Source organism: Mauremys mutica, chromosome 4 (genome assembly GCF_020497125.1).
Source record: "Mauremys mutica isolate MM-2020 ecotype Southern chromosome 4, ASM2049712v1, whole genome shotgun sequence".
NCBI lineage: Eukaryota > Metazoa > Chordata > Testudines > Geoemydidae > Mauremys > Mauremys mutica.
In genome coordinates, this window is record NC_059075.1 from 34,095,607 (window position 1) to 34,117,298 (window position 21,692).

Here is a 21,692-nt window from a genome sequence, read left to right on the forward strand (position 1 = left end):
GTCCTGCAGGATCCCAGTCCTGCTGCAGGGCTCTGCCTGTAAATACATTGCCCACTGAACTCCCTTTGTCGCCCATAGTGGTTCCAGGTGTGAAGTGCCTTCAGGGTCAGATCCCTCTCTTCAAATTTAATTGACTGAAATAAAATTGCTTTGAAGTCAGGATGGTATCACCTTAAATTGTGGATGGTAATGCTCTCATGTGAGGAAGTTACATATGGAACTCTCATCCCTAATGGAAACTCCAGTAGACACCATTAGGATCCTTCAGAGTAGTCACTATTGATTTCTATTGGCTGCTACCGAAGAGTCTGTGGCCCAGTAGACATGTTGCATTGTTCTAAAACTGAGTTGCCAACTGGAACCAGTTGAAAATCTACAGAACTTCCACTGGGAATGATAACATCATCCTTTATCTTACCACCATAGAACTCATACTACCAATTATAAGTTCTTACTGAAACACAGAGTATGTTTAATTCTATTTGTCATGGTTGAAGTGGAAGTTTTCTCACAAATACCACGGGAACTACATTGCCACTTTCAAAGCTAAATTCTGCAAGAGGCCAAGCTTCTTCAATACCCATTAAAATAAAGGGAAGTTAAAGTAGGTCTGCCCTTCACATGGCAAGGTCTTAATGGTGACTTAAAACCAAAACCACTTACCCTTGACAGAAGATGTGCAGTAGGGCATGTAACATTAAAGTGGAATTTTACTAAGGCAGATAAACGGTTTCTACCTTAAATTCAATTCTCTTTTGTTGCATCTTAATCTTTAGGAAATAAAATTCATTTTTCTCTTTAATACTGGATTGGACTACCTATGGAGTGACATTGAATTTCCCACAGACGTGAACAAGGATTGGATCCCAGACTAGATTACTCTATTAATTATAGAACTGCTATAGATCTTTGTTTGCCATAGAGTTTTTATAGTTTTTTCTACACATGATTATATTAGAACTGAGTCAAGCCAATAGTTCTAATATAATTATTGGTTAATCTTAATATTGTTGGGTTTCATTCACTATATTGGGCCTGAACGATTGGATAGATAATTTAAAAAATCCCCCACAGTTTCTATAATAATGTTATTTTTTGACTTCCATATGTCTTAAGAAATTTGCCTGTGTTCATAAAGTTAACACTTATTTCTCTGTGTTCTTCGTGTTCACTTTCTTCTGTTATACAGAAAACATTCTCTTTTTCACATTCCGCCTTTGCTTGCCATACAATTTTAAATCCAAGCAAAACTAACCTGGCACTTCAGCAATAAAGACCTCTATTCAGCAGTCCAGACTTGCAGCCTTTGAGGCAATTTTATGGGAAAAGCTTTGTGGCCAATTGAATTGTTTGACTTTTAACTTGGCCCAACTACATGCGAGTTTTTCTGAAACTAGATTTTGTTTATCCCATACACCTGTTATTAGAAAAATGCTGTCGGTTTACTCTGAAACCACAGAGTATTTTAGTTAACTAAGTCTAAACCTGGCCCCACTAATAGGATAGATCACTTTAGTCAACATCTCTCTCCTTAAAAAGGAAACTATCTGCTCTTTGTTCAGGAGCTGGAGTTGGCTTAAATAGAGCACTGCTCACTCTTGAAAACAAAGGGCATGATCCTGCGAGGTGATGAGTGCCATCCACTGCCATTTAATTTAATAGGAGTTGAGGATACTGAACACCTGTTGGGTTTAAGTCCTTTGGCACAGTGTCATCCATTGAGGAGGAGGAGGATTTTTTTATTGTTCCATATACTAGCCTTACATTTGCAGCTCCTCATTGGTTAGTGGATAGGCTCTGATTGGATAAAGCATTCCTTAGACAAATGTCTTGTCCCTATATGCTGGATTTTGCCTGATCTGCCAGGAGAAGAGAGGATTTTGTCTCTACTTCCAAGTGGGTATTTAATTCTTATGAAGAGGACATAATCCTACCATGTGCCAGAATAAACTAATGCAGCTGCAGTTTAGATCTGTCACTGTTTTAGTAGCTTGGCTTCCTAGACCCTCCAGATTTTGGACAAGATTCTGCCAGCCTTGGTCACCTTGAAAAGTACCTGACTCAAAATAGTCCTATTAAAGTCCTAAAAGTAAATAAGGTTGGCAGAATCTTTCCCCATGATATGCAGTTGGTATTATCCCTTAAACCAGTGGTCCTCAACCTGTTTATCATTGTGGGCTGCCGGTTGAGAACCATGGCCTCCCGCACCCTAAAACTGCCTACAGTCCCCTATGCCCAGCGCCCTTGTCTAAAGCAGGGCCAGGAGTGGAGCCCTGAGCATGGGCTGAACAACTGGACCCTGTCGCCAAAACGTGGGGCTGGGACCCGTGGCCAGCCAGCAGACGGGACCCCCAGCAGCTGGGCCAGGAGCGGAGTGCCCAGGGGGTCAGCAGCCAAGAACCAAGAAGGGGGCCCAGGAAAGGAACCCCACCTAAAACCTGGGGTAAACCCGTAGCTCCCAGAGCCCCCCCCCCCAACCTATCCACAGACCCAATCTCCTGCCCCACTGCAGCACTCACTAGCTTCCTGCTGGCAGGAGCTCTGGTGCAGGCTGCAAGACCCTCTCTCCCCCTTAGCAAGACCTGCCAGACCGGAGCAGCAAATTTTGAATTTGTTTTAGTGCACAGCTGGGCTTCAGCTGTGGGCTAATTGGGCTGCATGCAGCCCATGGGTGATGCATTGAGAACCACTGCCTTAAACCATAAGCCTTCTTAAGGACCACCTCTATAGTAGGTGGGATTAGCCTGGGAGAAGAGCAGAGCAACATTCCCTTGGAAATCTGTAGGTACTCTCTCTGAAGTCATTCCTTTTCACAATAGCATGTGCTCAGGCAGAAACAGGAAAACCCATATAACATGGAAAATAAAGTAGGTAAAGGTAACTGACAGCCAAAAATAGGTCACATGTTCTGCATGATTGGAAAAGCCCGTGGAACTGAACCCTCAGTAGAGATGGTTTGCCAAGCGGAACAGTGTTTTTATTTTCACAGAAATCTACCTTACCTGATCACTTAGCAACATTAATTTGTCCTCTGAATCTTTCAGGCGTTTTCTTGGCTGTGTGTGCAATTTGTTGGCAGTGACTCTCCACCTGCTTACAAGCTGAGTCCCAGTTATTGCTACCTGGGGGCTTCCTCACCCTATTCAGTTGGTTTGCCTTAAGCCATTGACCTGGAGGGATACTGAGTGCATGGGGCAAACTGTGGAACAATGACAATGACATTGCATTCCTTCCTTCTAGCTTTGGAAAAAAGCTGCTGAATTGGGAGTAGATTTTTTCTGAGTGATAAGCAAAAAATTAGCTCTAGGAGTTCAGCTGCTTATCACTCAAGAAATCTGCTCCCTCTGTTCAGTGTGGCATTGCACCTGTCTTACAATGCTTCTGTTTGCTTGTCAGCCATTTAAAAAATATTTCATTGTCATCATGCTAGCCATAACAGGGAATTTGAAAGTCTGTTAGTATAAATTTAAATTCTCTATGATCCTGCTAAGTGTGTTTTGAAGTATTCATCTTCCCTCCTTAGTTTATTACTGCTTTTTATATCGTTAAGTAGAAAACAAAAGTAAAGGGGCAGGACACTAACTCATATATTTAAAAAAATTTTTTTAGAGGTTTAACAACCTCTGGGATAAGTAGTTACAAAAAACAGGATTACTGACATATTTTTTGTAAGGAATATATGATATTCACACATGGTGATATCATGTGATACGTTATATTTATCATGCCACTCGTTTTGCCCACCATTCTGTGTCCCTGATACTTATTCTGATGTTTCAAATCAGCATCTTTGACCTTTTAAATTTACACTCGCAGCATCTACATGGGGAAGTTACAGCACAGGTTGGTGTGCACTTCTATTCACATCCCCCCCGAGTCTGAACTTCTGGGCATTGTAGACATGTCCTTAAATCAGCTATCATATTTAAAAGTCCAGTTGTCACAGAAATAGTGTTCTTCTGGCTTCACTCCCTTCCTCCTGTTGAAAATAATTACACCACTGAATTGGTAATATTCCATCCTTGCTGAGTTAAGAGGTTTGTGATCTGGTATCTTGCAATAACACTTCAGGGCTAGAAATGGAAGTGTTGTACCAATTATTAGAGAAGATTCCTAGTGCTTATGCTAGCCCATGAAAGACCTGACATCTGACTTTTAAATGTGCAATGTTATATGTAGTCATTTTCTGTTTCAGCTGTGCAGAGCTCAGAAGGAATGCAGTTACAAATGGAGTCTGGATTTACATTTGGAGGGATTAAAAACATCCCAATTTTCAAAACATTTTTTTCCTATAACATGTGTAGCACATTCAGAATAGGTGACTGTGTGATATGCTGTTAAAGATTTTTATCGACTTGAACTTGGAGTGACCTCTCTTATGGCTTTTGCTCTTGTGAGTAATGCAGCCTCACCTGATTCATGCAGATAAAACCTGTATCACACTATATTCCATGTACTCCACATGTTGTATTAGCCAGGAAAAACTATTATTTTTTTTCTTATCTAAAACTGAGTACACCTTATCAACAACTTCTGTAAGCTGAGGAATGAATAATTCTAATTAGGAGTGTAAACTGTAGAATCAGGTTTCTGGCATGAAAACTCCTGATTACAAGTTCAAAATATGCTTTTGGAAAATGTTTTCTACCCTTGAGGATAAGTCCTATTTTCCATTAAATTCTGTAACTTTTTTCTTGCTTTTTAACCATCTCAGACAATGTTATAAGACTTGTATCCCTGCTATAGAACTATATAGTATGGTTCAAACCACCTAGAAAAAAGGATTTATTATTTTGTTAAATTCTAGAAGTTACCCTAAAAACCTATGTAGAACCCTGTTGGCGTCACCCCTATTAAATTGCATAGGACTTTTCCATAGGGTTAATAGTCACTGAAAACTCTTTCAAGGCCTGATCCTGCACCCTTTAAAGTCAATGGGAGTTTTGACATTGACTTCAATGAATGCAGAATTGAGACCACAGTGAGTACGACAGCAATGTTCAAGAATGATTGACTGGCAGGTTTACGAATGGTCTTTGGTTTGTCACCTTAGAAATGCCAAACAGACACTGGTAGACAAAGGTGCTGGAACTAGGGATTGTGGGGGGTGCTGCTGCACCCCCTGACTTGAAGTGATTTCCATTATATACAGCAAGATATACGGTTTGGCACATGATCAGGAATGCAAGGTGGATGCTCTAGCAGCAGGGATGCCAGAACAATTTTTATATTGGGGGTGCTGATATTAGCACTGTTGGGAAGAAAAGCTTTGTTTTTAGACATGTGCTAGATAGGGACACAGTTGGTGGTATAGATGTTCCAGAAATAGCATTCACACTTAGCTTGTAGAAGGAAAAGGAGAGAACCTCAATGCTATCGTTGTGGGTGAGCATTTTTTAAAGCAGGATTTTATAAAGAAAGTACCATTCCGACATGCTGAGCTTCTGAATGTTAACTATCCGGGAGATGGTGCTTTAAAAATGTAATCTGAGAATATTCAACATAATATTAACATGGAGTTAGTTGTTGCATAGGAAACTTTTGTCCTTATAACTTGTATAGTGTAGGTAAATCTAAAGCACTGTGACTTGCAAACGATATTTTTTTACTTTTAGATGTGACTTTGTTTATGCAACTTTCTGGATTAACACATTTGGAAACTGAAGTCCTCTGTATATCAACAAGATAAGCAGAGACCATACAAGTTTTAGACTATGACCCACCAATAGGCCTAACTTCTGATTGAGGCTATATGGAGAGTTGTTCTGTCTTAAGTTTATTAAATCTTTGGCCTCTGTTTGACACTGTCAACAAGAGTGCCAGTAGTGGTGGGTTTTTATGTCCTGTCTTTCAGCTAATCTCTACATCTTTCCCCATGTCCAGTCTCTCTAGCCAAATCTGCTTCATTCTCTGCATTTCTATATTCTGTCCTTTCCTCTTCTGTCCCCTAAAATCCTTATTATTCCTTAGCCATCTTTCACCTTCTGTAATCTCCTCCTCTGACCAGCTCTGTTATACAGCCACTTTTCCATGCAGAAATGGAATAATGGGATCAGGTCTATATACTGTCTTATGTAGGAGGATAGACTAGATGCTTAGAAAGATCATCTCTGGCTTTTAAAATCTATGAAATAATTGTCCTTTCCAATGCTATGTTTGCTTTGTGAGTTCTTTCACTGCCCTCGCTCACACTTGAATCAAGCATCTTGTACTTTCCTTCAGGATCCTGTATGAGTCCATTCTGCCTACAGTACCTCTCATTCTTAGACCCACGCTCTCTTTTTCTGCTAAGTTCCCCCCTCTCCTCCACCAGTGCAAGAAGCTGAAGCATATTAGTGTTAGGTTATGTGATGAGGGGTGTCTCTGTCTTTCTCTGCTCTTGTTGAATGCTAGTGTGGGGATAGAAGTTTAGGACTTTATAGTTGCCATTTAGGTCCCAATGTTATTGAGCTGTTGCCACTCCATAAATACCAACTTTATCCTTTGGTTGGAGTGTTTTCTTGATGCACGTAAGTGCAGAATGATGTGACCTATAGTTTTGTCTCCACTTCATACCTTAGATGTTCTGCAGAGCTATCCATCTCTAACAGCACATTAAGTCTTTTCTCTTTGGAAAACTTTTATTTGTTGAGATGCTTAGTTTTATATCCAAATTTATAATCTCCACAAAAATCAAAGGTACTGTTTTTTCAGCTGTCTCTTACAACATGTCTCATGTTTTAGGCTCAAATTTTTTGCCATGCTTTCCAAAGGGCAAACTCACTCAACAGGAAGCCTCTGCTTCATATGCTAATAACACAAATATAAAACATTGAGGGCATTATAGGATGTCTCTTCTGATTCTTATTCTATCAGTAGATACAGTGAGAATAAGAAATGTAGATAAACTTAATTGTGTATTTCTGTAAATAAGAGTTAATTTTAAATGTTGCCCATTGGCCAGCGTGAATATGTATGAGGAAATGAAAACTTTTTCAATGACAAGTAATAGCTCTCTTGTCTCCAATCTGATTTTTAAAAAGTGTTGGCTCAAATTATGGTCTGTGATGATCATGCTCTTTAGAAATCCATGCACAATTAAGCCTGTCTCTTAGAAGTCAATGGCAACACCCCATGGCCCTTGGTGTTCTGTAGGGTAGATAATGATGCTTCAGTTTCTATTCTTCTCTCAGAAGACACAAGTCACCCAATAATCATGGTATGATCTGTCATCAGTGAGAAAAAAGTTGCTGTTGAGGAGAGATTTTATCTATGATCATAGTAACTTGGTTTGTTAATGATAATAGTCCTTCACTGAATATAGTTTGCAATTTAATGGGAACCAAGAGTCTTTGAGAATGACTCATAATTGAATGGCCCACCTGGAAACAAGGGAAGCTCTGACTTCTGCTTGTATGAGGTGATGGTATATCCAAGATAGTACTTCTTAATAATGATCTCAAAGGCCATGCCTAGTCTGAAGATGTCTAGCTAATTGCTGCCTTGCTTCCTGTGAGGTAGACAGCTATTACTATCCCTGCTACAGTAGGAGAAACTCAGACAGAAGTGAAATGACTTGTCCAAGATCACATGCTGAATCATTGGCAGAGCTGGGATAGAACAATTAATTCTTGTTTTCTTTTCTGCACCGTGCAGCCTTTCCTGTAAATCAGAATTTTCATGTTTGCATAGCTCAAAGAGAACAGAGGGTAGACAGTTCAATCTGGGTTTATTTATATTTTATGTTGAGACATAAAATCCAAGTTTGAAGGAAGCCAATTCAGAAGATTGTAGTGTTCAACATTCTACTTTGCTAGTTTTGTGATGTGCATGAGAAGCAATGATATCACGTTAAGGCTGCGAAAATAAGAACTGAACAGTCAGGAAATCTTAAACTTATATTCTCTGCTGTGACCTCTATCCTGTGGTATACTGGTTCAGATTCTGATCTTTACAAAGAAGTAACTGAGCTGTCTTTGGCCCTCTGCGTGTAGTATTTTCTATTCCTGTTTTTCTTGTCAAACTTCAGTCCTGTCATGATGATTAATATGTAGCACAAAATAGATGCTATGCACAGTGGGTGAACTAATGTTGCAGGAGAAACCTCTGCTTTTAGATTTTCCTTATTTGGCGTTTTTGTTTTCTTGACTCTAATATGATGTTAATGGTATTTTGAAGGCAGCAAGTCTTGCGTGTGTATCATGTAAACAATAGAATGTCCTGGAAAGTGCTTACTCTTAGACATCTAAATATGACTTTAACGAATATAGTATTGTCTGAAAGCAGCTTGCTTTGTTTCTGAAACAAAAACTTCCGTAAGAGTAATTCCTCCCATACCCCCAACGTGGACTGTAAACCTTATCTATGTTCCGTAGCTTCAGTTTTAAATTGAAACAGTCAGGTGGAGATGCAATTGTTCTTCATTGTGTTTTTATTATGAAATATTTGCTTTATGTTCAGAAATGTTGTATATACCTTTTGGATCAGACTTGGCCATGTTTGGGTGTGACGTTACAAGAAATACATACACAGACTATCAAACTACTGATATTTTGTAAGTCGCTGATCTGCAAATAGCTTGTCTCTCATGAAATGTAGTTGGCTTTGCCTTCTCTAACTTTTTCTTACATACATGCAGAGTGTAGATAATGAGAATCAAATGTTTTTCATTTTCCCTACCTCCCTTATGTACTGTACAGTCTGGGACTAACTGAACTTTAGAGCTTGAGAGAAAGTGTTAGAAGGACATTTTGTCCATTTTGATCGCCAGCTTATGGTTGACACTTTTTGCTGAGTATACTCTTGACATAACTGTTCTGTATGGAGGTGTAAGAGGAAGATAATTTTTTTAAAATTGTAAAATGTTCATTTGATAACCAAGGAAAACTGCTTTCTGTTCCAAACCTGGATTTGTGCCAGTTTGACACAATTTATTTTCTCTCCTTCCACTTAAAAAAGCTATTAAGGTACACCTTGGATAAACGAGGTCTGCAGCGGGTGAAGATCATAGCCAGTGATAACATGTGGGAGCCAATTTCCTTTTTCATGATGGTCGACTCTGAGCTCCATAAAGTGGTCGATATCATAGGGTAGGTCACGCTTTTTTTTTTTTTTTTTAAATGAAGCTGCTTTCTTAGTAGCCTGCTCTGATCATGTATTTCCACTGGTTACTCTTATATAACTTAAGAGGTAGCGTTTGCTGGGAGCTTTGGCTTAGCTAAGCGCTCACCAAAGGTTTGATACCTTAACCTTTCTTGCTAAATAATGTACTTTGTCAGGTGTAGGGAGGCGATCATTAGAGCTTTGTGTTCTGGCCTGGTTCCTTTCAAATTCTACCTGAGTTTTCACCTGAGCGGACTTAGCCTTAAAATCTGCTGACAGTTGCTTCCCCAATCAATTCAGTCATAGACCCAGGCCCCCTCTCTGGCCAGCCCTGCCTATTTTGGCGGATGCTTGGAACTCCTACAGTTGGTGCACAAAACATGCTTTGATGCTGCCCTCTTGCAAATATTCTGCTATGGCTGGTTTCCCTTAGGGTCTACGTTGGCAAAAACTGTCATAGACCATAGGGTGAATTGAGCCTTATGACTTCATCTGTGATTCAACTAGCAATGCTTGATTCAATTAATCTGTGTCTCATTACTGGTTTAGGTTAGGAAGTCAGGGTTTGCTCATGTGGAGGCTGATACGACCATCGGACGGGAGGACATGTTTTTCTAGTTGAGTTTCAATGGACACCAGTGTGTTGTCTCAGAAGCAGAAAATTAAAATTAACTACAGACCTGTATTGATTCTCCAACACTGGCAATTTTAAAATCAAGATACGCTCTACGATATTTGGGGGACGGGGGAAGTTCTATGACCTAGGCTGTACAGGCTGTTGGACTAGATTATCACAATGGTCCCTTCTGGCCTTAGTATCTATGAATCATCTACCAAGTGAAGATGTAAAACTACTGTAAAAAGGGTTAAAATTGTCAGCATTTGTTCATCTTACTAGGAACCTCTGGAAGTGCCTTTTCTTTTTAAGCTTGATATTACTGTTGACTTACTTAAGCTGCCATTCCTAGAAGACAAATAATAACTCTGTTTTTGATACAGTGTCTTTGGAAATAAAGGTATCAAATGTTTCTTAGTAGCTATGAATTTAAAATACATTATTGTGAAAGTGGCTATGGGTGGAATTGGCAGCTTGAGGCTCATGTTAACAAACCTGTTCTTCTGAGAGTATATAAGGTTGAATAAATACAGTACATCATTTCAGGAAAGTCCGCTTTCGTAGCACTTCTATCTGGGTTGAGTTAAAGTGGATTAGATAATCAAGATGAGAAAGTTGAAGGGTGGTAAGAAACAAAAAAAGGCTATTATTCTAGTTAAACTTTCTCACAGGGATGATATTGCATAATTAAGACTTTAAGTTTTGTGCAAATAAGCCAATTTTGTAAAGCCTCCTCAGAATAGAATTTTTCAGACATATTTTTAATAACTAAATATTCCCTAGCAATGTTTTGCAGCCTGCATATCACAATATTGTGTTAGTGCATGGAAGTCAAAAAGTAAAATAAGCTAGTAAATTTTCTGTCCAATAGTGAGAAGCGCAAAAGGCAAGCAGCATAAATAGTATATCTGGAAAATCTAGTCTAATTTTTGTTCACTGTAGATTACTGTTAATTCCACCTTCTGCTATGAGAAATTTGTTTCCTAACAATGATTTTTTTTTTTTACCTTGTTGCTCTAACTGGGATTTAATTAGTTCTCTCATGCAAAACTTCTGCCACTCACAGGACAGTTTTTATATGAGAGTGCTACTAGTCCATGGCCTACTATACAAAGATATATTTAATGTTAAAATGCTTGATAATATATAGACATGTATTATAGTAGAATTTAGGTACCTTGGTCATGGATCCATGACCCCATTGTGCTAGGCACTGTGCAAACACGGGTAAGGGGAGGTGCGACTGAAAAGTTTGGAGACCACTGCTTTAACTAGTTTTATACACTCCACAGCACCTAAGCCCCACCACACACTGGTCTGCTAGCTAAGGGTATCTGCAGAGCAGTATGCTGTGGCCGTGTCCCCTATGTTGGAGCATGCTCAGAGGTGTTGGGGTGGGAAAAGGTGGGGGTGGCATAGGAACGAGCTGTTCTAGCTCTAAGGCTGTTGGGGAATCTGCAGAAGAGATGGGAACAGCTTGCTCTCCTGAGGAAGTTGGAAGATGTGAAGAATCTGGTCTTTTGCTCTCTGTGAAAGGAACTTGTTCTTTGCCACAGTGCACCTCTTGCTATGTGCCATATTCCTTATTTGTCAGGTCAGTGTAGCTGAGGTGCTTGGGTGGAAAGGATAACTTAAAAGAAGATTGCAACCCAGTCTCGTGTCCTCATAAGTTTTAAAGTAGTGATGGATTCAGCAGACTGAGGGCATATTGAAGGGCTATAAGTTTTTCTGATGGTGAATGCTTATTTTTTGATGATTATTGCTCATTCACTGGCATCTAGGGGGGTGGGGAGGAAATGACCCACTCACTTTTGGTGAGATTGTTCCACTTAATCACAAACTAACGGAACGGGGGGGGGGCGCGTTGTGTCTGAAAGGATGTGGGCTGGAAGTGGAGCAAAACTGCTCATAAATATGTTCTGACAATGGTCTTTCTGCCCTTTTTTGCAAGACCCAGTTTCAGCTTCTTCTTTTTTAACCTTAACCCTTTGTTCATCCCCTCTTCTTATCCATTTTCTTCCCTTACCTTTAGTGCTCTCCTCTCATTCCCTTTATTTGATTGTTCCACTTTCCATATTCCACCTCTTATTTATTTTTACACTTACACACACCCAACCACTCCTTGGTCTTTGTAGTTAAAACAAAACACACAAGTCTGGGTATTGATTACTGCATTCCTATGTGATCTTGAGCAACTCACTTTGCATCTCCCCCCCCACCTCCTTCTGTGAAATGGGGATAGTATCTGCCAGGGGTGCTGAGTAATAATTAATGTTTGTAAAGGATTTTGAGAGCCTTCGAGAGAGAGGGGCATAGAAGTGCACATTTACTCCCTCTCTGCTTTACATCTGTCTCTACAAACTATGCTTTTCATCTAATCACTGAAGCATCAAAGTTAATATTTTAGTCACTTGCGTTTTTGCTTCCAAACCAAAAAGAGTTGAATGTGTATACAGTAAGCCTAACAGCAGAGGGATGAATATTCAACATATTTATGAGCACTGTATTATGCCTTTATTAGCTTAGTCAAGCTATACGTGAATGCGTACTGTACTGGGAGATGGTCCATACTCCTCTTAAAGGAAAACAGATCACTTAGCTGAATTCTTTCGTCTTTGTTTTAGAAATATTATTCCCTTCCCTTGCCCACAGATCAGCAAGGTTCCTCCTGCCTCTATATCAGACTAATATTAAGGACCCTTCTCTGACCTCTATTTATAGAATTTATGGTTTTGTTTTCAGTGTGTAGTTAAGTTGATTTCCTTGTTGGTTACTCTGTTATCTGAGGGGAAACTAAAAATGCCTCTTATTGTCTGAAAGAGAGCCTTTGAAACTGTTGTAAGATGAAATTGCGTTAGTCAATAAGTGGTAACCAAACCAGTGTGAGCACAAAAGGTCTTCTTTGATGAGAACAAATATCTCCATTAGGAGTAGGAAAGATCTGTCAAAGAGAAATAAGCAGAGCTCCTATCATATTCTGTACATAACCTCAGTTTATTGCAGCTGCTCCAGACTTTCAATGCTTTTTCTTTTGGCTTTAACAACATACTTGCTGAAAATCCAAAGATTTGATTTCTGAGGAAAGAGTATAAGCGTAAGCATAAATAGCTTGGTTAAGTGATGACTAAGGGGAGATCTCACTTTATGTATAGGGCTTTGAAGATACCCAGTGCTGAGCATTATTATTAATCCACAAGTATGTAAAAGTCATAGAAACCCAGGAGAGGATTTATTTAGGGTGGTACAAGGTGGTATAATTAGCCTCAATGAGATAAAAGTATTAGGGCACTAATGCTGAATATCAGGAAAAAATGTGCACACCAGGATATGGAATAAAAAGCCTGCTTTGCATTTGATATTTAAAACTAGACTTGCTAAAGCATCAGAATACAGTATAAGGAAAAATCCTTCATTGGCACAGATGAGGCTAAATTTTTAAATATTGTAGCTCTCTTCTGGATCTAACTACTGTAGTATGATTCTCTGAAGTGAAATCCACATAGTGATTGGTTTTTTGTTTTTTTTCCACCAGTCATTTTGTTTGTGCTTTGAGCTAATAATTGAATGTGTATTGAGTTCTCCTGCTTTTCTTGTGTTAAGTGATGTCCTTTTTTGAAATACTATCCAGGGCTCATTACCCTGGAACAAAAACAGTGCCTAATGCCTTAGCAACTCAGAAGAAACTATGGGCTTCAGAAGACGATAGCACTTTCAATGATGAAGTGGGTGCAGGCTGCTGGGCTCGGATCCTGAACCAGAACTATGTGAATGGAAATATGACCTCGTAAGTCTTGCATGCAGTCAGTTATTTTCATAACTTCAGCATACTGTCATGGTTACAAGGCTATCTGTACTTCTCTGGTCTCTTTGAGTGCACTCCTCAGGTGTCAGGCCTTGTGCCTTTACTACTTCTGGCTGGAATTCCACAATTTGACCACTTTTAGACCAGACTGTGGGCCACAGTATCCTGTGTTTCAACCATGATTACCCAGCAGTCCAGCTGAGTTTGGACAGCTCTGGTTCTTTTCTTTGGGGGTCTGACAGTGGTATTATAGTGACAAAAGAGAGAAGTATGTTTTGGAGTAGGAAAACACATGAGAGAGAGGAGGAGGAGGATTCTATAGCAACAATCAACACACATCTGTCTGATCTAAAAGCTTACCATCCCCTGATGATAACCTAGGGAGTCTTAACTTGAAATACCCTAGTGAGTACCTGCATCTTCATCTGGTTCTGCTGAACAACTCCCCTTACACTCCTCCCTAACCCCTTTGAGAGATTTTTCTGTTTTAAGTCTTCCACAGTTCTGTTCTTTTGATTTTTCTGGTTCCCGGGCCTTTTCCTGTCCTGGCTAGAGGCGGGTGCGAACTGTTTTGTGGGAAAGTCTGTTCTGAAAAACAATAAGACCAAAAAAGTTGGAAATTTCAGACAAAATGAAATTTGGGGGGGTGAGGTGGAAGAGGTTGGATTGATCAAAAGGTTTTGTTCAGATTTCAACATTTTAAATTAAAAAAAAAGTTTATAATATAAATATTGAAATGAGAAGGAATCTCAAAATGGAAAATCAATGTTTGGTTCCTAAAATTTCAAAACATTCCATTTTTGATGTCAAAATGCTTCATGGTTGTTTTTGAAATGGAAATTGGTCAAAATCTACCTTATCCTTTTGAAATGATTCACTGTCGATGAATTGGCATGTTCAGACAGTAAAACAATCCACTGGAAGATTCCCAATCTGCTCTAGTTATGGCATAGTCTCTAAAAAGCTCTCAAGTGTTTGCTGAGTAGTGTCTTGTCTTGAGTCATTCTTTTTCCCTTTCTGCTTGTTTTTTCCTTACATCCTCTATTAAACTAAACCAACATATTCATACAGTAAACATCCCAATAATCATATCAACACACAATATTCATCAAGTATTACAAGCAGCTCCATATCTGGCTTACACTGAATAATAAAATCATGTTGGCCTTGCTGCATGCCTTTGGACTGAAATTTGCTGTAGTTCCTGTCAGCCAAGTTGGAGCTCTTGAAAATTGAAATAGAACAAGTTGGTTAGTGTACAAAGCAAAACGTTTTCTTCTGAGCATCTTTTTTTGTCGACTTTTTAGGACCCCTTTTTAAAAATTCAGGTGCACAGTGGCACACAGTTATAACGACCGCTTTTGGGATTTAGGTGCTGGCACATACCAGGGGGTACTAAAAGAATAACTCTTGTTTGCCTGCAGCAGCGACTAGATATGTATGCCATCACAAATGGGGGCCATAATTTGATACCTGCAAATGTGCCAATATGAGAATAAGACCTAGGATCTTTTTATTAACAAGCTCTCTTGATTTTAAGTTTCTTTAATTTTTTCAAAAGTAATTGATCAGACTAATGCTTTTTTGGTTTACTGAGAACTTTTCCTTTAATGACTGAGGTTCCTTGAGAGGACAATGTGGGGTAAAGGTTGCGCTGCTGCTGTCCGTTTTGTGTGGGTAAAAAGAGTTCAGTCCACAAGTTACTTCATTTAGCTCTTTTCACTAGTGCTTAAAACCATATTACAGCCTTAAAAGTTCTTCATATATAAACCCCAAGTGCTTGACTTTTCCTCTTCAAATTTCCCAAAGACATGATGTGATGAACTGAGCAAATATCATAAATTGATAAACGGTTGCTTTAATTAAGGGCTCCGTTGCAACTGAGGTTAGGATGTGCAAGTTCCAGATATTAAGGATCTTGCAATACTTTGCTAGTCAAGTTAGTCTTGCAAGTCTTCCTAAACTTTCTTTAGGTGCACAAGTATAGAAACACAGACACCTGCAGAGCTGCCACATTCTGTAATTCCCACCACTGCAAATGTGTAATATGTCTGCCAAAGGAAGTAGCTCCATTGGAATGTTTAGTTTATGCAGACACACATGGGTGTTCAATCTCAGCACTATCAGAAAAATTTTGTTAAATTCTCTGCACTCAAAACTATTGTGACTTTAAAAACAAAACTATTTTCCAGCACCATTGCTTGGAATTTGGTGGCTAGTTATTATCAAGATTTGCCCTTTGGTCGAGATGGATTAATGACAGCGCAAGAGCCATGGAGTGGCTATTATGCAGTGGAAAGTCCCATCTGGATCACAGGTAAATAAAAAGTCCAGATAGCCCTACAAAAGTTTAGACAATAAAATACTGGGGGTTTTTTATGCTAAATTAAACTAGTACAACATCCTCTATTTTTGGTGTTTTAATAATTTTCTTTTATGTTCACTTTTTATTGGATACAGTACTTTTATTGAACATTTTTACTTTCTTAGCAATTGGAAGACTCTCCCTTAGTCATTTTAACTAGAATGGGGGCAGGAAGAAATCCTTACAGGGAATGAGATCTGGTTCTCTGATCTGACTTGTGCCACACATACAAGAATCACATCAATGTAGTTCATGGCTCCTATTATTAAAGATCTCTGTTTTCATTGCAAATGACTGTTTTTGGGTTTTGTAACATTTTGTTTTCCTTTCAAAAAAAGGGCTTTGAGCTAAAACCTCTGTAAAAGCTAGGACTCGGTGCCTGATTTTTATTTTCTATTTTATCTCCAAAATATCTGGGTACTTGAGTTCTGAGAGGGAGGAAAAGAAAACAGAACTGGAGTACTCCTATGTTCTGTTTGTGATGGTTGAGATTGTAAACCATCACTTTTACTGTCTGTATAGTATATAAAAATTTATGTATATATGTATCCAGTGGCCACTCTCTGGTCCACCCATAACCTTTACTTGTCTCTGCAGAGTTGGTCACCAGATCAGGTGACCTGCCCCTTCCCCTATGTGGCAGGATCATGTGAAGTTTCCCCTATATTGTATCTTCTGCTATTCATCTGCAGACAGAAAAATGTATCATGTAGCAAGGGGTTCAGACACAAGAATTAGCTATACCCACCTTCTTGATTCTTTGGTCTCTTTCCAATTAACTAGCCATAAGTAGCGCCTTGTAAATTCTATGGAGATCTCTCTCAAAGTAAAGTGTATGGTTGGTTGTAAAACCAGTGGCATCAAAGCTACAAAATGGTAGCAGGATGACCTTTCTGGAATGAATGCTGACCTTTGTTTTTGGTTTCTTTTCACTGTTGCACAGCACATACAACCCAGTTTACCCACCCTGGCTGGCATTACCTGCAGGTGGATGGACATTTAGAACATGGTGGCAGCTATGTAGCTCTGACCGATGGCCTAGGCAACCTTACTATCATCATTGAAACTATGGTAATGTTCTCCAATAACCAACAAAGGGTACGTGCAGACTACCCGCTGGATCGGCGGGTAGTGATCGATCTATCGGGGATCGATATATCGCGTCTCATCCAGACACGATATATCAATCCCCGAACGCGCTTCCGTTGACTCCGGAACTCCACCAGGGCGAGCGGTGGTAGCGGAGTCGATGGGGGAGCCGCGGCCGTCGATCCCGCGCAGTGAGGACGGGAGGTAAGTCAAAATAAGATACGATGACTTCAGCTACGCTATTCCCGAAGCTAAAGTTGCATATCTTACATAGACAGTCCCGTGTGTCTCTTCCCCCTCCCCCCCCCCAACCCCCCGCCATGTAGACCAGGCCAAAGCAGTAGATAGAGATTTAGGATGATTTTTCTAAAAAAAAAATTGTCTTGCAGAAACTCATTATGTACGTGTTGCTTGCAGCTTTGCCAGGGAGAGCAAATAGAGCTCCTTCTCTTGTCTGCCCGTGCTTGGATGGGTACAGTTATGTAGAACTTCCTGGAAATCGGGGTGTGCGTCAGTCTTGTATCGCAGGCTTAACTTGTGACACAGTGCAGTAGAAAACTGTTAGATGAATAAAGTATTTACTACAGTTTTAACCTTTATAGGCACTTTATTCTTTTACTTCTTAAATCACATTAACAAGTTCAGTATGTAATGAGAGCTTTCCAGCCTCTTTACTGTGTATATATACAGTAGCATCTTTGGGCTTTGAAATATTTGTTTCTAATATTTACTCTGCATGTTCTATCATATTTTATAATGTGTGGGTTGGTTTTTTTTTTAAACAAGTACTGATGTCCACCAGCCTCTTCAGTGGTGGTTTGAGGGTCAGCACAGTCCTCCTCACTAGTCTCTGGTGATGGGGGTCTTGGAATATGGACTTTATTCTCTCCTGCCCTTTGAAATTTGAGCTGTTGATTAGGTGTGGCTGGTCCATGGGGAAGGCCCTTCATTTTCAGTTAACTGCCTTTTTTATACTAAAAAATTCCCAGGTTATCCCAGTATTATTTGGCTTTTAGTGATTTTATTTATTTATTTTTTACCTGAATTTTGGATCACGTAAGTACATGAAAATGCTGATTGTGAAGAAAATACAGTATATTATTTTAGATAGACTACCTTATTAACAAACACATCAATTAAATTAAGTTAATGTGGAAGATATATATACATGCATGTGCATGCATGTGTGTATTTAATGTACAGTTCATGAAATAAACCATAGCATTAAACTGCTTTTACTTTCAATACTTTTACTTTTCTCTGTTTGTTGTTGTTCTGTCCTCCCATCCCCCAATATTCACCCAGCAAACTGTGTGTAAACTTAATTTTTGCACTGAGTTTTCACCTGTTTTTTAAAATTTTGTAATAAACCCTGAAATTCCCAGGCAGATTTACATAAATTAAAAACTGAAAATGAAGGGCCTTGGTCATGTGGTATTGTTAGTTCCTTGATTGAGTAGGCATAATATTTTAAAATCAGGTGGAGGGCTTTGAATATCCCAGGAAAAGGTAGAAAGTTTATAGTGAGAGGGAACAACAGATGAAGCAGGACTAGGGGATATTAGAATTTTTTAAGCTTTTTTATTTTTTCCCCCCTTCTTTCTGGGCCACATGCAGGTCTTGCAAGAAGTATCAGAGCCAAGATTTTTTAAATGTGACTTGGGATTTTTGAGCCCAGTTTGAGATACCGTAAAGGGGTCTGATTTCAGAGAGTTCTGAGCAACCCCTCCCCCCCGAAAATCATGCTTGTTTAAGGCATCTCAGATTGGGTACCCAAAAAGCATCACTTCAGACAATCTTGGCCATCATTCCTGCAGAAATCAAACTACTGAAAGATTTATTATCCGGATGCAGAGTTCATTTCACTTGGTCTCATCTTCACGCAAATCAATTCTGTGTGTGTTTTAGTCCTACTGTTGAAGGGTGTGATCAGTTCTTTCTCCAGCTCCTTAATTGCCTTAGTTCCAATAGTCTGGCAAGGAGTCCTGCGCATCCTGTCACATTGCTGATTTAAGCAGCATCCCAAATAAATATGGACTCTAACTTCCATTACCCCCGAAATAGCAGTGAACTTGGAACCAAAACAATTTACCTGATCCCTTTTGTTACCATTTTGTTAATGTTTATGGCTTTTGGCTCATACTTGGGGATCTTGACTCCCATCAAAATTGGCAAATGACCAATTTCAGTGATGTATGTTCCCATCTGTTCCATTCATTTTCTTTCCAGACTTATCACCACTCTCAGTGTATCAGGCCTCCACTGTTTCCCTTCATTGTGTCACCTCAGAAAGCAACTTTCTACCTCAAAGGATCCTTTGTAAGTAAAGTTTTGGGTGTATGTATCATATAAATGTATTCAGGGACATCAGGTTGCTGCATATCGTTTGATACGTGTACACTGGGCCTGTAACAAAATAAGATGTCGCTGTGTAATGAACTAGCTTTGTGCATGTGAGTGATGTTGGTGTCTAAAATTGTAGCCACGTAAAGGATAAGGGACTGACTACTACTGTAAGCTGAAAGTTCTCCTTTAACTTATGTGGTGGAGGCCTATACTTTGGGGGGCTGAAAGATGAGCACTCATTCTATAAGGTGTATGTAAGAGACTTACATAATTATTGTATTCGCAGAAGAACAATTTGTTACACTACAATCACCTTCACCTACCAAAAACTGATTTCCCCCAACTCCAAAAAGCATTCAAAGAATGTTACTGTTTTTTCCTTAATGTTTTCCTGAAAATACGTTTGGTGGTATGGAGAGGAGCACATTTTCCCTTATTTGACTTGGAAATCCACTACTTTCTCCCTCCCTTGTAGGCATGTTTAACCCTCACTTAATGGGAACAAATCCTCTTCCTGTGAAACAGTTTGTTACCCCCTCCTGTAGCTATTCTGCTGAAATAAAGGCCTATGTTTCAGCTTAAACATTTCTGCTCCATGAAAATATAGTCTGGATACCTCTCTGTGGGTGGGTGGAATATGGCTCAGCTGGGAAAAATGTGAGCCATGCTCCAATAGCCACAGTAACTAGTCTGTGTTAAATGGCAGATTTGGGGAGTTACTTATCAGAAGGCGAAAGTGTTTGAACCCTCTTAGGTTTTAATTTCTAGTAGGATTGATTCCTCTCCCTTCACAGCTATACAGGCTGGGGCAAGTAGTGCCTCATTCGCCAGTGGAATAATGGAATAAAAGACTTACAAGCAGCCCTCAATCATTGCTCTTGTAACACAGCTGCCCCTAGTGCCCCAAATGGTACTGCTCTTATGCCATATGGCTTACCAGGGAAATTGTATAAGATCCTGTAGGAATAGTGTGCACACCATGTCTCTAACTCTAGATTTTTCTCTTGCTAACTTCACTGTGACTAAATTCAAACTCCAGAATTTTGTTGAATGATTGTGTTTTTAAGTAATAGAACTATAGTTGCCCTCACATTTTTGTAGTGCTAGGACTCATCAGCTGCATTATTCAGTGGTTCTAATTAGGCCCAGGCACTAGTATCCAAAACTTGTGATAACTTAGTTATCCAGATATGAAATGAATGAGGCAATCTAATCCTAGCTGCTGGAGGTAGATGTCTGTATCAGAACCTTCATCACAGTTGGCACTAATTGGCCATCTTGTTAGCATTCTTGACGGAAGCCAAGGATTCAATGGGCTATTAAGAGTGAATTCCCCTCTTCATAAAAGCTGTTCCTGTGTATTGGGGCAGAGACCCACAGATGTGAGGGAATTGTGAGCTGCCATTGCCCATGCTATACCTGTTCTGTGGATAAGCAAATAATGGTTGTCTCTTGGACTGTTCACCCAACATATTTCACTAAAACAGACTTAAATGTCTTTAAATCCTCAGTATTTCCAAAGAAGAATCTTATGAATTTTTTTTAATGTTTATTCCTAGCATAAAGTGAAAATCTTGAAAATGTGGTATACCAAGCTTGGCTTCAAATCTGCAAATTCCACCTTATTCCATCCTCTTCCTCCTGTAAAGGTGGGTTTGTTACTTACTGATCACGGTTAATTCTCCTCAAACTAGGGTGACCAGACAGCAAGTGTGAAAAATTGGGACAGAGGGTGGGAGGTAATAGGAGCCTATATAAAAAAAGTCCCAAATACCGGGACATCTGGTCACCCTACTTCAAACCCTTGCCATTTTGTTATTCTCGGTGACTGATGGGGGAATGGAAGAAAAACCAGGCTTACAGATAAAAATGGTTTTGACACCCCTGATTTGTTCAAAGACTTCTGGCCATTCTGTATTTTATGTACTAGGGGTTTAATCCTATCCAGCTCAGTTGTGGAACGTTACATGTATAGGTGCAAGGTAAAAAAGTGGAATTACTTCAGCTTTACCCCAGTGTGAGAAGAGAATTTGGCTCTTTGGGCTTGACACCACATGATGTAGGTGTACAGTATTCCTTGTGTAATCATAAAGTTCTGAGCAGGATGCTGAGTTCAAGGGACATTGATACTCTTGCTAGTGAGAGCCCTGCTGCATGGCTGCCACATCACTCTTTCATGGTAGCTGGAGTGAATCTTGAGAGAGGAGGATGTAGCTAAGTGATTCATTAGCATAATGATTTACTCAGAAAGAAACTCTGTTCTTTCCCCTGGTCTTGCCCCTTTTTACCTTGTACACTTGAGCACTGGAGGAGGTGCACAGTGGACCTGAGCCTTTACTGTTCAGTGCTGCACTTAAACTCGCTTACACCCACCTACGTGTCTCTGACACTTG

At 39.6% G+C, this 21,692-nt stretch overlaps 1 protein-coding gene across 1 annotated transcript in view; it reads left to right on the forward strand.

The window, feature by feature from the left end:
• GALC (galactosylceramidase) overlaps positions 1-21,692 on the forward strand; it is a 57,693-nt gene that overhangs the window by 16,728 nt on the left and 19,273 nt on the right. The window contains exons 7-12 of the mRNA XM_045016114.1: positions 8,938-9,068; positions 13,326-13,481; positions 15,692-15,816; positions 16,808-16,935; positions 19,183-19,272; positions 20,859-20,948. Of these exons, the coding sequence (XP_044872049.1) occupies positions 8,938-9,068; positions 13,326-13,481; positions 15,692-15,816; positions 16,808-16,935; positions 19,183-19,272; positions 20,859-20,948 (720 nt within the window). The remainder of the gene's footprint in view (positions 1-8,937; positions 9,069-13,325; positions 13,482-15,691; positions 15,817-16,807; positions 16,936-19,182; positions 19,273-20,858; positions 20,949-21,692) is intronic.